The 14517-nt window shown below is 45.5% G+C and overlaps 1 protein-coding gene across 3 annotated transcripts in view; it reads left to right on the forward strand.

Moving 5' to 3' along the window:
- LOC137418452 (uncharacterized) overlaps positions 1–14517 on the forward strand; it is a 63233-nt gene that overhangs the window by 18607 nt on the left and 30109 nt on the right. Inside the window, exons 2-4 of one of the 3 annotated variants that reach the window (XM_078770068.1) lie at positions 503–612; positions 2679–3325; positions 8543–8683. In XM_078770068.1, coding sequence (XP_078626194.1) covers positions 590–612; positions 2679–3325; positions 8543–8683 — 811 coding nt within the window. In that variant the 5' untranslated portion in view covers positions 503–589. The remainder of the gene's footprint in view (positions 1–502; positions 613–2678; positions 3326–8542; positions 8684–14517) is intronic. The other 2 variants (XM_078770069.1, XM_078770070.1) reach the window with 2 other exon arrangements.

Below are 14517 nucleotides of genomic sequence, written 5' to 3' on the forward strand. Positions count from 1 at the left end.
GAAAATTTGGCAACAGCAATTTATTTTATTTTATATGCTATTTAGAGTGATTTAAGCCTTGATGCCAAGAATCTAGCAAAACAGTCCACAAATATACATAAGCCCATGTACTACAGTTTAACAGTACTTGAGACAGAGAGGGGTGGGGGAGACAGAGAACGGAAAGGGGAGTAGGGGAGTGTGAAAGCCTCACCACAATTCGCGAAACTGTACACGGGATGAAAGGGTGGTGCGAGGAGGGGAGTTGGAGCAAGGGAAAGAGGGAGAGAGGGGATGTGATGATGTGATGCCCAGTTTAACGTCCATCTGAAGGACGGCGCACACATTGATGAATCACCGTGCCTATGAAACACCGAGATGATAATATACAGCTGCATTGAGAATCGCATCAGGCTAGACGGCTTAGAATGAGTGTGCATACTTCTCGGCCATCGTGCTTGTCCCATTGCTTTTAATCCTCTAATTTTAATTTTCCCTCCTAATTCCTGTGATGTCCCCACAGGGAACCGAGCTGCCATATCACCATGGTCATCGAAGCCAAGCTGCATCTACTTAGTGAGAAGAATTCCAACAGTGACACCTTTAATTAATGGCAAATATGTCAATTTTAAAGTATGTTCCCATGTCAATTTTTATGTCGTAGCCCATAAGGCAAAGCCGTCTAGAACAGTGTTTGTCCGTCCGTCTGTCCGTCCATATGTATGTATGTATGTATGTATGTATGTATGTATGTCCCCTCAAACGTATACCAATCAGAGCTGAGGATCTGGTCACATGACAGAGTGATGTGGTTACGTCTGATGTCATTATGGCGTACAACGGCTGACTCCACATTCCGCCATTTTTATTCCATTTTCGTTCAGGCCGAACATATCGTCGAACCTGTCAAATATCACAATCGCCATGCTCCACCTTTACGGTTTTCATTCAGTGTGAAACACAAACAAACCGATTGTTAAAATGACCATCAAATATCGAAAGCATAGATGTTACGGGTCTTCCAACGACACAGTACTTATAGGCCTTAGGCTTCATGCCTTCATGCCTCACCTTTGGGCCGCTTCGGACAAATTAGGCCAGGTTTCTTTATACAGTAGTTTTGTTTTCGTAATAATAATAATAGCGTTAATACTAATAATATAGTAAATATAATCGTAACACTGCAATCCCTTTGTCGTTATTGCAACGTTTCTAGATTGAAGCGGTGTATGGTTCATGAATCAATGATAAGCGGTGTACGGTACTAAATAACCGCGGAAGTAAGGAATTAGCCTCGGTTTTTTATAGTAATATCATTTTCGAAATAATGATAATGTAACGTTAATATTATGGTAAATCTAATCGTGACACGAATACCTTCGTAGTGACTGCAAAGTTACTGAAGGTTAAAATATATCATCTTCTATATATTAAAGTAGCAGCAGTTTTGTGTCCGTCCATCACGCTACGTCATTAAGTCTGTGACGTCATTAAAGGGTACGACGGCTGACTCCACTGACTGACATTTTCATTTATATGCCGTACATTCCGAACATGTTGTCGAATAGCTTCTTTTTTTTGTTTTTTTCTTGTGTACAAGATTGAGGCTCGTGTGAGAGCTAACATTAATCCCAAAAAAAGAAACTGACACATAAAACATATGATAAAGGGAGTGGGAGACAGGATGGGGAGAGAGAGGGAAGCACACAAGTACAACAGTAGAGAACAGGGATATCGGGAGGTCTGTGGGAGGGAGCGGGCTTGGGGGGAGGAGGCATGGGAAGGGGGATGGGGAGGGGGGGGATGGGAGAGGTAGAAAACACATGGACACTGCTAGGACTTCCAGGAAAGAAGTCGGTATTTCAAAAAAGTGGATCTGGGGTGAATTAACGGGGGTAGAAGAGATCAAGGTTTTGGATGGGGGGGGGGAGATAAGATATGGTGGTGAACAGCCGAACAGCCGCTGTTTTAAAGACCTGGAGGGAGGAGTGGGATTGAAGAGAGTGAGGGAGTTTGTTCCAGAGGTGGAAGAAAAGAGGAATGAAAGTGATGGTGAGCAGAGAGTCTTTATTTTGGCAGTTTAACCATAAGAGGGTTGCAGGCAGCTCTTGTGCGACCTGAAGGAATATTTGGGGGACAGAGCTGGGGGAGCAAGGCCAGAGAGGAGTCGGTAGAAGACAGAAAGACCACCAACCTGCCTGCGGTGAGTGAGTGGAAAGCCCTCGGAGTTAGCTTCATCGTGGGAGATTCCAATGATTCTGAAAGCTTTGGTTTCAACAGTGAAGCCGAGCTAGGTGTGAGGCAGGAGCACCAGCCCAGAGGGAGAGCAGTATTCCATTGTCATGTGTTTCATGTCATTTCACATTATCATTTCACATTGTCATGTGTCGAACTTGTCATGTGTTTTTACACTTGGACAGCTGTACGTTGCAGTGAGTGGAGTACTACGGCTATGCTGCTGTTCGACCTTTGGTCTTATTTTTGGGGTATGGGGGCTGGGGCTGGGGGGGGGGAGGGGAGGGGAGGAGAGAAGGGAGGTAGGGGCTGCCTATTATTTTAAATGATGGTTGTGGGCACGAAATTCTGTTTCACATTACTCGATGAGTGTTTTATTTTGAAAAAAAATTGGTGATTGAAGTGACAAATCACACATAATATTTTATTGAAGTTTACCTTCTTTCCCATTGTCAATTCTCCAGGAAAATGCCACCAAAGAGAGCTCGGATTGGTAGGTACCCAAATGGATCCAAGAGGAAGAAAGCATCCATTCAAGAAGCAGACTCAAGTGCTCACGACCTCGAGGAACAAAGTCTTGTCCAAGATAATCTTGCACAGGATGATGTCGGAAGCCTGTCACCCACTTCATCAAGAGGCCATGAAGAGGTGTTGCCAGGAGAAAAAGTACACAGACTGGAACAAAGAAGGTTAATTCAACAAATTTCTCGTCAAACAGAACCTGAAGAAAACCGCATGGAAAGATTAAAGAAAAACAAAGAGAGGCAACGAATTGCTCGTCAAACAGAATCTCAAGAAAAGCGTATGGAAAGGTTACAGAAAAACAAAGAGAGACAACGAATTGCTCGACAGAGAGAGACTGCCGAAGAACGTCAACAACGGCTAAAGAGAAATAGACGTGCAACTACGAAATATCGAAATATTCAGGATGAACTTTCAGAATGCAACGACACCAATGTTGAACAGGATCGCCAACAACGTTCTGTACATCAAACGAGGACATTGGAATTGAGACAACACCACACCCAGACGAGGCCAATGAGAAGGAAAAACAACAGTTCAAATAAAGAAGGTCTTCGGTACACAGCTGCTCAGCCTCCTTCACCAACAGGTAAATCTCAGTACTTTATGTCATGATGGGGAAAGAGATATTTCAGGTTTTCAAATGTTTGTAATGACTTCTGTGTTTTCTGAACCTGAAATGTTTTCATACATTACTGTCTTTTCAACACCAACAAACACATGGCACACTCAAACTATTCAATTCTGTTTGTAAACATTTACATTTCATTGTTGTTGTTGTTGTTGTTGTTGTTGTTGTTATTATTGCTGCTGCCATGGTGCTATTTTTCTATTGCTTCGAGAAGTATTACTATATTTAACCTTGTGTGCTCCTGTGTCTTTCTAAGGGGTTCCTGCTGTCAACAACAACAGGCATTTCAAGGCCATTTTCCCTGCTAGAGTAGGGGTTAGCCTTGCGGGCCCCATGACGATCTTCTCCATTTTGCCCTATTTTCTGCATCTCCCCTTGTTAACCCCCTTGCCAGCATTTCTTCTTCCACCATCTTTAGCCAAGTCTTTCTCGGTCTTCCCCGTCCTCTACTTCCTTCTACATTCATTTCCATCACTCTTCTCAACCAGTCACTTTCATCCTTCCTCAACACATGACCAAACCATCTCAACCTGTTCCTCTTCACAGCATCCATCACAGGCTCTATTCCCATCATCTTTCGCAATTCATCATTTGTCTTCCTCTCTCTCAACGATACTCCGCACATCCACCGAACCATTCGCATTTCCACCCTTTCCAGCCTTCGTTGCTGCTCTACGTTCATTACCCATGTCTTGCTCCCATAAATCATAACACTTCTCACACATGCAGCATACACCTTTCCCTTCAGCTTCAACGACACTCCCCTCCTCATCAGCACGCCATTCAGTTCTCGAAACTTCTTCCATGCACATCTCACTCTAGCAACCGTTGCCGAGTCTGATCCACCTCCATTCAGCATGTCTCCGAGGTAGCAAAATATTTTCACACCTTCCAGCTTCACGCCGTCTCCAAGATCCAACTCAACATTTCCTCCATCTGCAGCTCCCTCTGTGCACACCTTACATTTGAATGTAGCTGCCACACTGGTAAATGACCCTCTCAGACCACTACATTTTTGATGAACCCACTCAGCGCACATTGTACATTGAATGGAGTTCACTCCGACTGTCGTAGGATAATAAATGTTACCGTTGTAACCGCTGCATTCATCTCTCATTCCCGCTTCTTCTTCTTCAATCCCGCAAAGACTGCTTTCAAAACAGCAATTTTTGTGATTAAACTGACACGATTTCTTGTTCAAAGAAAATCGACTACTAGCTTTCTAACCTTTGGAATTCTCACATGCAAGAGGGAGAAGAAAGGCTCACAACTAAAATGTTGCTTCACCTTCTATCCCATGGTGGTTAGTATAACTCTTTCAACATTAGATTGAGAAAATTAATTTACCTTCGTCTCAGGCTTGCCAGACGTGTGCTTGGAAGACAGCCAACACCAGTCCCACACAGAAGATCGGTGCAAAATTGGATCCCCTCAATGACAGGACCCATAAGCCTACTCTGTATATTCAGCAAGGTGATGCAATCAAACATTGCAGCCGACATTGTCTTTCCTCTTCTCAAGCAGCCGGATATCTTATCACCCTTTCGGATTCCTTCTCAGTCACTCGATTATGGCCATTGCTACTCCTCAACAACTAAAGGAATGAGGCCCTGAATTTTAAACACTAGGTCAGCGTTGCATCCTTGGACACATCTGGGGTGATTGACAGTCATGCACTCCAACCACCTTCCAGCTGCTGGCCAGCTGGCTTCTTCCCTTCACAGTCAGCACGTAGCCCCTCAGGAATCCTCACACTTTTTTTACCCAGCAGAACCTGTAGTTCATCAAGGCAGTATATTCGGCCCATTTTCATTCTTTGGGGGTCTTTTGTGTCTTCGGGGTCTTTTGGGTCTTCGGAGTCTTTTGGTTCTTCGGAGTCTTTTGGTTCTTCGGAGTCTTTTGGTTCTTCGGAGTCTTTTGGTTCTTCGGAGTCTTTTGGTTCTTCGGAGTCTTTTGGTTCTTCGGAGTCTTTTGGTTCTTCGGAGTCTTTTGGTTCTTCGGAGTCTTTTGGTTCTTCGGAGTCTTTTGGTTCTTCGGAGTCTTTTGGTTCTTCGGAGTCTTTTGGTTCTTCGGAGTCTTTTGGTTCTTCGGAGTATTTTGGTTCTTCGGAGTCTTTTGGTTCCTCGGAGTCTTTTGGTTCCTCGGAGTCTTTTGGTCCCTCGGAGTCTTTTGGTCCCTCGGAGTCTTTTGGTCCCTCGGAGTCTTTTGGTCCCTCGGAGTCTTTTGGTCCCTCGGAGTCTTTTGGTCCCTCGGAGTCTTTTGGGTTCCTCGGAGTCTTTTGGGTTCCTCGGAGTCTTTTGGGTTCCTCGGAGTCTTTTGGTTCCTCGGGGTATTTTGGTTCCTCGGGGTATTTTGGTTCCTCGGGGTATTTTAGTTCCTCGGGGTCTTTTGGTTCCTCGGGGTCTTTTGGTTCCTCGGGGTCTTTTGGTTCCTCGGGGTCTTTTGGTTCCTCGGGGTCTTTTGGTTCCTCGGGGTCTTTTGGTTCCTCGGGGTCTTTTGGTTCCTCGGGGTCTTTTGGTTCCTCGGGGTCTTTTGGTCCCTCGGGGTCTTTTGGTCCCTCGGGGTCTTTTGGTCCCGGAGGCGTGGGAAGGGGAAGGGGGGTGGGAGAAGTATAAAACACAAGGACACCAAGGACTTCCAGGAAAGAAGTCAGTATTTCAAAAAAGTGGATTTGGGGTGAAATTAGCGGGGGTAGAAAAGATCAAGGTTTTGGATGGGGGAAGATAAGAGATGGTGGTGAACAGCTGTTTTAAAGACCTGGAGGGAGGAGTGGGATTGAAGAGAGTGAGGGAGTTTGTTCCAGAGGCAGGAGAAAAGAGGAATGGAGGAGTGAAGGTGAGCAGAGAGTCTTCATTTTGGCAGTTTAACCATAAGAGGGTTGCAGGCAGATCTTGTGCCACCTGTAGGAATATTTGGGGGACAGAGCCCAGAGAGAGCTGGGGGAGCAAGGCCGGAGAGGAGTCGGTAGAAGACGGAAAGATCACCAACCTGCCTGTGGTGAGTAAGTGAAAGGCCCTCGGAGATAGCTTCATCGCAGGAGATTCCAATGATTCTGAACGCTTTGGTTTCAACATCGTGAAGACGAGCTAGGTGTGAGGCAGGAGCACCAGCCCAGAGGGGAGAGCAGTACTCCATTGAGCTGTGGATGAAAGCCTTGTATGTGGTGAGGAGCTCAGGTGTGCCAAGGAAGGACTTTGCACAACGGAGGATGCCCAGTCGGCGACTGGCTTTGGAGGCCAGCTTGGAAATGTGGTTTTCCCAGGAAAGATGATGGCAGATAGTGAGACCCAAAAGTTTTAGTGACAGAACTTCTTGGAGAGGATTATTCAGAAAGTGGATGGGAGGGTTGTCCAGTCGGTCTTTTCGGAGAGACATCGTAAGAGTGTGAGATTTGTCAGGATTGAAAGACATGTTCCACTTGTTTGCCCAGTCTGTGATTTTGTCCAGGTCTGCAGAGAGTGAGGAGTCCGCAGACTACCGATCTGAGGGATGAGGAATGGAGTGGCAGAGAGTGGAGTCATCAGCAAAGAGATAGAGAAGATTTTCAAGAGAGTCAGAGAGATCATTGATACAACAACAACACAACATGCATTTTAAAGGCCATTTTCCCTGCTAGAGCGGGGGTTAGCCTTGATGAAGACCAGAGATCATTGAGAAGATCATTGATGAAGATGAAGAGAGATCATTGATGAAGACCAGAAAAAGCACAGGGCCCAGAACACTGCCTTGGGGTACTCCAGCCTGAACAGGAAGAGGAGATGAGAGAAACCCATTCAGGGCCACATGTTGACTGCGACTAGAGAGGAAGTGCGCCAGCCATGCATGGAGATTTCCATGGATACCAAAGGAGGAGAGTTTGGTGAGCAGAGCAGGGTGCCAGACCGTATCGAAGGCACGTGATATGTCAAGGGAGACAGCTCTAATTTCCTGTTTGGCATTGAGGACCTCCATCCATTGTTGAGAAAGCAGAAGCAGCATGTCCATAGTAGAGTGACCTGGTCTGAAACCAAATTGATGATCAGAGATCAAGCCATTGGGGAAGAGGAAAGATTTCATATCCGAAGCAATGATGGATTCCATGACTTTGCTGATAATTGGGAGAAGGCTGATTGGTCTGTAGTTGCTGGGATCTGTTTTTGCACCTTTTTTGTGCAAAGCGGTGATGTTGACTGATTTCCAAGCAGATGGCAGATGACCTTGAGCAAAAGAGAGGGTGAAGAGAACAGAGAGAGGGAGTGAAAGAGCGGAAGAACAGGATTTTAGGACCCGTGGGCTGATGCCGTCAGGTCCAGTTGCAGAATCAGAGTCGAGCGTTGGGTCTTCGGAGTCTTTTGGGTCTTTGGAGGCTTTTGGTTCTGTCGGGTCGTTTAGGTCTTCGGGATCTTTAAGTGTCTTCGGGATCTTTAAGGGTCTTTGGGATCTTTAAGAGTCTTCGGGATCTTTAAGGGTCTTCTGGATCTTTAAGGGTCTTAGGTGTGTTCTGGTTCTTCAGGGTCTTTGGGGTCCTTTCGGTCTCCGGGGTTCTTTGGTGTGTTCTGGTTCTTCAGGGTCTTTGTGGTCATTTCGGTCTCCGGGGTCCTTTGGGGTATTCTGGGTCTTCAGGGTCTTTTAGATCTTTGATGTCTTTAAGGGTCCTCTGAGTCTTCACGGTCTTTAAGGGTCTTCAGTGTGTTGTTCTTCGGGGTCCTTTGGGTCTCTCTCAATCACACATCCTCAAATCCGAAGACAGATTTTGATTATATACAGTACTTTAATTATAAACTTTGAGCGCTTTTGTTCCAAGGCAAAGCATTTTTGAGCAGGTCGAAACACGCACGGGTCCAGATTAATAGCATAACCAAACAAAAAGGCAGGCCATAAAAGGTTTACCTTTAAATTGAGTTCTTTAAAAGTCGAATTCAAGTGAAAAATTAGCAAAATTCAAGCCACAGGTGTCGGTTCTTTGCCTTCATAGCTAGAACCATCATGGCAAAGTTCCGAACACGAGGTTTGATTCAACATTGGATGTTATTAGCCCCTCCCCTGCACAGCAGGAGATGGGGTTTTTTAATAGTGTGTGTGTACGTGCACCTGGCCTTGCCTGAAAACGCCGAATACCTTTGCTCATAAAAATAATTCCAGACTAACTGCATTTTCTATGGAGTGTACATGGAGTTGCTGAATTGCCTGTTGCAGCTGATTGTGGAGAGGATGAGGATGAGGATGAGGACGAGGACGAGGACGGTGACGGTGACAAGATGGATGGATTTGAAATCTTGCAGATCAAAATTGAGGACCTAAAGTCTGATGTACTTCAAGAAGAAGAACCGGAGGATGGTAAGCAATGGTTATTGAATTAAATGATCTAAAAATCTATTTATCAACCTCATTGAGTCAGTTTACCACGCAGAACAATTGTCACAGTTTATCGACATATATTTTCTTGAAATGGGAATTGTATTTATTTTCTTCGTGTGATTATAAAAACAACTTTCAGAAGGGAGGGGCAAAGATCGGGAGAAGAGGAGGGGGTGAGAGAGAGGAGCGATCAGTAAAACATTCACTAAATCTGCAGACGTAATTCATCTGTTGCCACAAAGCTGCTTTGTTTGCACATTTTTCAAAAACCAAAGAACCTTTTGTATTTGGAAAATGAGCAGTGCAGATACTACAAGAGTGCAAGTGACTTGAGGCCTTGAGAATATGTTGTTTTCGAAGAAAACATTTATTTTGATTTACTTTTACAATTTCTGCTCTGTGGTTCTTGAAGTTTTGGTCATTTGGTCGACTCGGACAGGAATGCAAGACGAACGGGAGAGTTGACAGAAGTGTTGGTGTGTGCATGTGGTCCTCATTGCAAAACGCCGGGATGTGTGGTGCAGGCTTGTCTTGCTGGTCGATGCTTTAGTGCAGCCACGGCTTCTGACCCCTTTGCTACTCCATAGCTGTCTGTCTGGATGAGAGCGTTGCTGCCTTTTATAGCTAGTGCCCACACATAGGCACGCCATTTGTCAATGTGTGTCCAAGTGATCTGGAGTAGCTGACGTGGACACACCATGTTGCCGAAGCGTAGCAGTCCCGAGTAGCTCACGTGTAGTGGCCAATTTGAAGTGTGATTTATGGTATGAAAGGAAAATGTGGGGTGATTTAAGAGCTAAACTCAGATGGAAGATGGGTGGAAGAGACTATGATGATGAGGATGGCAGGAGTGCAACCAAGATATCCGATTCTGGTCGTTGCTAAATGGGGTTACAAACACTTATCCGAACACTCGTTTCGATATAACTAATGAATAATTAACCACTCATCCACGCCTAAGTAATCTTCTTTTATTTATATTTATATATATATATATATATATGTATATATATATATATATATGTATATCAGTCATTATGCGACTTCATACCATCAGTGGGGAACCGCCAGTAAAGTGCCCCACACAGCTTCTTAGTTACTCGCAACCACATCCAGGACGACTCAATATCATGAGTGGATACCAGAGATAATGTCACCGTGTGGCAGGCGGTGCTTATCGCTCCCAGTAAGGTGCAGCAATAGCTGTATGGGACACCTTACTGGCAGTTCCCCACTGATGGTATGAAGTCGCATAATCATTGATATATAACCGAAAGGTTTTCAGAGTCACAAGTATATGGAAGGCTCACTGCTTTGCCCTGATGAAGCCCCAACAAGGGCGAAACCAGGTCGGTAACTGTGAGTTTTGCATACACTTGTGACAGTATCTGAATTTAACATCCATAATGACGCACTGCTGGATGGCTCCTCCGGAGCTTGGCAGGCAATGCAGACATGCGTGGCGATGACGTCATGACGTTCGCACATTAGGTTGGAGCACCAAGTCACAGATACTAATATATATATATATATAAGTAATATATATATATAAGACGCAGTCAGACACACCCAGTTGGACAGACAGACTGGCTCCACATTACAACTGCAAACATCCGAAATGACAACAGCTAACACCAAATATTTATTGTCCCCCTTTCAGGGAAGTCAAATCAACCACCATTAAAGCACAAAACAGAAAACGACCATATACTCAGAGTATATACCATATACTCAGAGTGAGACCCGAAAATCAAGCAGACAGACCGACAATCGAACCTGTCTTTCGACACTGCCGAACGACAAGTCTGCAGACACTGAGGGAGTGACATTCGACCCCCAGTAGACACCGCGGACACCGCTTTGGTCCGCACCTGCAACTCCATCACGCGCCTCCAACTTCTTTTTTGGCGCATCGATCAACACAAATGTACCGACGCATCTTATATTCTACACATTGCTATCCAACCTTTCGCCACAGTCCCATCACAAACAACGTATCTCTCGCGGCATGCATGGCGGGAATCACACTCGTATTGCACCAACATGGAATTCGAGCACATTCCATAGCTGCGAAAATATTGTGCTGGACAAGACATTATTATCATCGACTTGCGCTTTCACACGCATGGCAAAGTCCACGGATGTACAAAGTCGAAGTGCCCTCTCCCTTAATTGATCCACACTGCACCTCGTCACACATCCTCAGATAATTAAATACATGTTTTAATCCAAGCGTGCATCCTCGCACCCGCTCCACCACCACCTTCCAACCACCGCAGGTGCACCTGAACTCCATGGCACACCCGCAACTCCCTCAAAATCAGTGTTCAGAGACATGACTCCATGGACAGCCAGAAAGCCAGACAAATACGGACACACACACAGAGATAGACACAGGTGGGTTATCGCCTGCATTCTGTACAAATTCCATGTTCCTGTCCATAAGTTGGCCCATCAAGTGTAACCCCTTTCACGAAACCTTTTCTGAGGGTCAAATGTAACAGACAGCCAAGACGGACCGGCAAATAGGCAGGGGCAAACCCCGAGGCCCCAGACACCATCACCACACACATACCCCGCATCACATAGGAGTATCAATGAGCCGGACAGCAAATGCCATATGTCTTCGTCCCAAATCGAGGGCAAATTTTCACAATGGCAAACAATTAATATATTGTCCACATTCATCTTGGTCACCCCAACCCATCCTGGCTCTCCCCAAGAGCTCTGTGTCCGGACAGACAGACAGATAAACAGACCGGGTGAAACCATAACCATCCATCCTTCCGATTGGACTCAGCACACATGCCGCCCGCTCACCAGTCATGTACACTCAGCACCCATAAATGGCACACGCCAGCATCACATGTCATTCTTGCCTTCATTCAACGCATTCTGCCATCCCAAGTCGGCCAAATACAAGCCCCGGCCATGCCGTTGAATAAACACCCAGTCGGTTGACAGCCTATCATTTTTGACTTTTACTCCCATTCTCCCTTGCTACATCTGGAGAGCCGTTAATGTGGGGATGTAATTGAACACTTGTTTTAAAGCCCTGTCTACACATGCTCTCCATAACATACTCATTATTCCCTGCCAATTTTCCCCAGCAGACTGAGTCCCACATGGCATCTCAAAATCTAAACTGATACCTTTTATTTCTTCCCCAAATTTACTCAATCAATTTTCACCTTCACAACATATAAATAATATCATTCCAAAGTACTCATCCGGATTGCCCAACGCCTGCAGGCAATTTGGGGAACCCCTTGTCAATCAATGACACACATCAATGACACACACACAATAAACACAAATTCACGCTGCTATGACAGATCATTCATTCCCTTATACACACATACCATGTGACTGACCCTTCATTCTCCATACAATACAGTATAAATTCATGCACACTCATGCACACTCCAATCCTACCTACCTGTGAACTTACCTGGCCCCTTGCTGTGAGCCTATCCATCCCTTGGTTTCTACCTGGATTTCTTTCTTCCTGTGCTTTATCTGCTTCTTCCTCTGCTCTTGAAGTCTCAGCACTTCTCCTGCCTTTCTCCTATCTGGTACCTGCGCTTTTCTGATTCCAGTTTAATTTATCCTTTTCCAAAAATCACATAAACATTTCCTATTTCCACATATAAGAAATAACCAATATCTCCCTTGAGATACAAAACAAAAACGCTTCCAACTCTAGCATCCCAAAGTCTTCCTTGGAAGCATGCTCGACAATGCAGCACCGCTTCCACTCAGCACACAACATACATGTGCTCACTCCAACACATCACTTCAAGCCACCTCATCACTCGCATTGTTCACACACACGAATGCGTCCCCTGCTTGTGCACAGCATGGTCCGCATTCCTGTCTCGATTCCGTCCCACCTCGCTGTTCCCCGCGAGGCAGCTACTCCGTTGCCTCGGTAACCTGCCTGCATGTCTCGGCTCGCGTGTTCACAGCTGGATTCCACACACCTCGTACATTATAATCCTCTCTGTTTTATTTCTCCAGATCTAACCTCATCTCTTGTCCAGAAAGAGCTAATACTTGACCTACCTATAGCATATTGTCAGAACTCCTTCCTTTGGGTAAAAACTGCACCAGATGTGCATGCTTTAAATCCTGAGACAGGACAAAGAAGGCCTTGAGGGGGGGGATATCAGATACACACATCCAGTGCGTAGCTTAACTTAAAATACTCATCGTCCTACCTTCCTTGGGCTAGTCCCTCCAGCGGGTCGAAGATCGGGCCGCCCCCCGATCTCTAATACCCTTCTCTTAACACAGTACTCACGCCGGAGTATTCTTAACACCAATATCTATTACCCATTCTTATCCTTATTCTTCCATATCCTTATAAAGATGCAACCACCCGATGTGGCTGGTTGCATCATTTTCTTACCTGGCTCATTTTAATCCTTTATTCGCCTGACTCGGCCACCCGAATGCGTCGAATACACGCACTCTGTCTCCAGAACTCAAATCATTCTAGTTTACTTCAGATTGAGTATTACTCCGACATACCTTAATCTCCCTTAAGATATTTAATTAACGTGCACGGAACATTTTCCCGTCCATGCGCCCAGGCGGTCGCTCCCAGCGCACGGCAGCACGACCCCCATTTGCAAGAAGCAGCTCGTGATGCGTACAAGGCGCAAGGAAGCGCCCCGAGGCCATCCACCGAAAAATCCTGCCTTTTAGTTTACCGCGCCGATATTTCCCTAATCCGGTCCTCCCGTGGCGCTAACTCGCGGTCAATGCTTGTATAGCGCTTCTAACTTGTCTAACTTATCACCCATGCCAGGGCTTTTCTAAAGGGGTTCTCCCTTCTTAACTTAGCTTAACACTTATCCTGGCCATCCTCCTTGGGTCTTCGTTAGCCCGCAGCCAATACTTTCTCTGGTTACTATCAACCCCATCAACTCCATCTTGTCTCTAGACTGCCCTGCCTGGGAAGTTCTTGGCTTTACCAAGAAGTCTCCCCCCTTTTTGCTAACTGACCCCCATTTCTTGGTTCATCAATAGACAACTTGTTACCCAAGCCAAATAGGCCTGTACTTACACAGCAGATTCCAATTTGTTCGTGATCCAAGCACGGAACGATGAAATGGAAGACAGACAGCCTGGATGAGTAAACGGAGCTCAATTTGGAAAGACCCCTCAGTATGAAAGCTCACGTTAATCGAATCAGTGCTGGCCAGCCTCTCCGCTGTCTCCACAGGGTCTGCCTCCCAAATATCGCTCAGAGTCGGATCCCACTTCTGACACCAAAATTGACGAGAATAGAACCATGTTCCACACCTTGAGTTCAAGAGATAACAAGATTTAATGATGAACCAATATCACAGCGCTGTGGAGGGTGTAAGAGTCATACCATTCACAATTGAACAGCATGGCCACATACACTCCTAGAAAATTGGCAACCAAGAGTTTCTTTATATACACAAAATTATACAAAAAATCTCCGCTGAAAAATGAGCACGAACAAAGGAAAAACTGGCTCGACCTCGACATCTCCCACCGAAACCCTATCTTCTTTGGCATGGGGAGAAAGAGCACAAGAGCACCGTGACATTCTCAAAACTTATCTTCCATGTTGGCTTTTGGTCAAGGACAGACAGACGCGTTTTCACTAGGGGGTCTAACGGAGCAAGCGGTTTCACTATCTTTCTACATTTTTTGGCACAGTTGGAAAATATAGCATAGTTAAAAAGCAAGAGGGAACATAGTAAGCTTAATCCTTTTCACAAAGCAACCATTATTAAATGCAAACCACAATTACATAAGGCACAATAAAAGGCATG

The sequence above is a fragment of the Myxine glutinosa genome, chromosome 1, assembly GCF_964187855.1.
Source record: "Myxine glutinosa chromosome 1, kmMyxGlut1.1, whole genome shotgun sequence".
In the NCBI taxonomy this organism is placed as follows: domain Eukaryota; kingdom Metazoa; phylum Chordata; class Myxini; order Myxiniformes; family Myxinidae; genus Myxine; species Myxine glutinosa.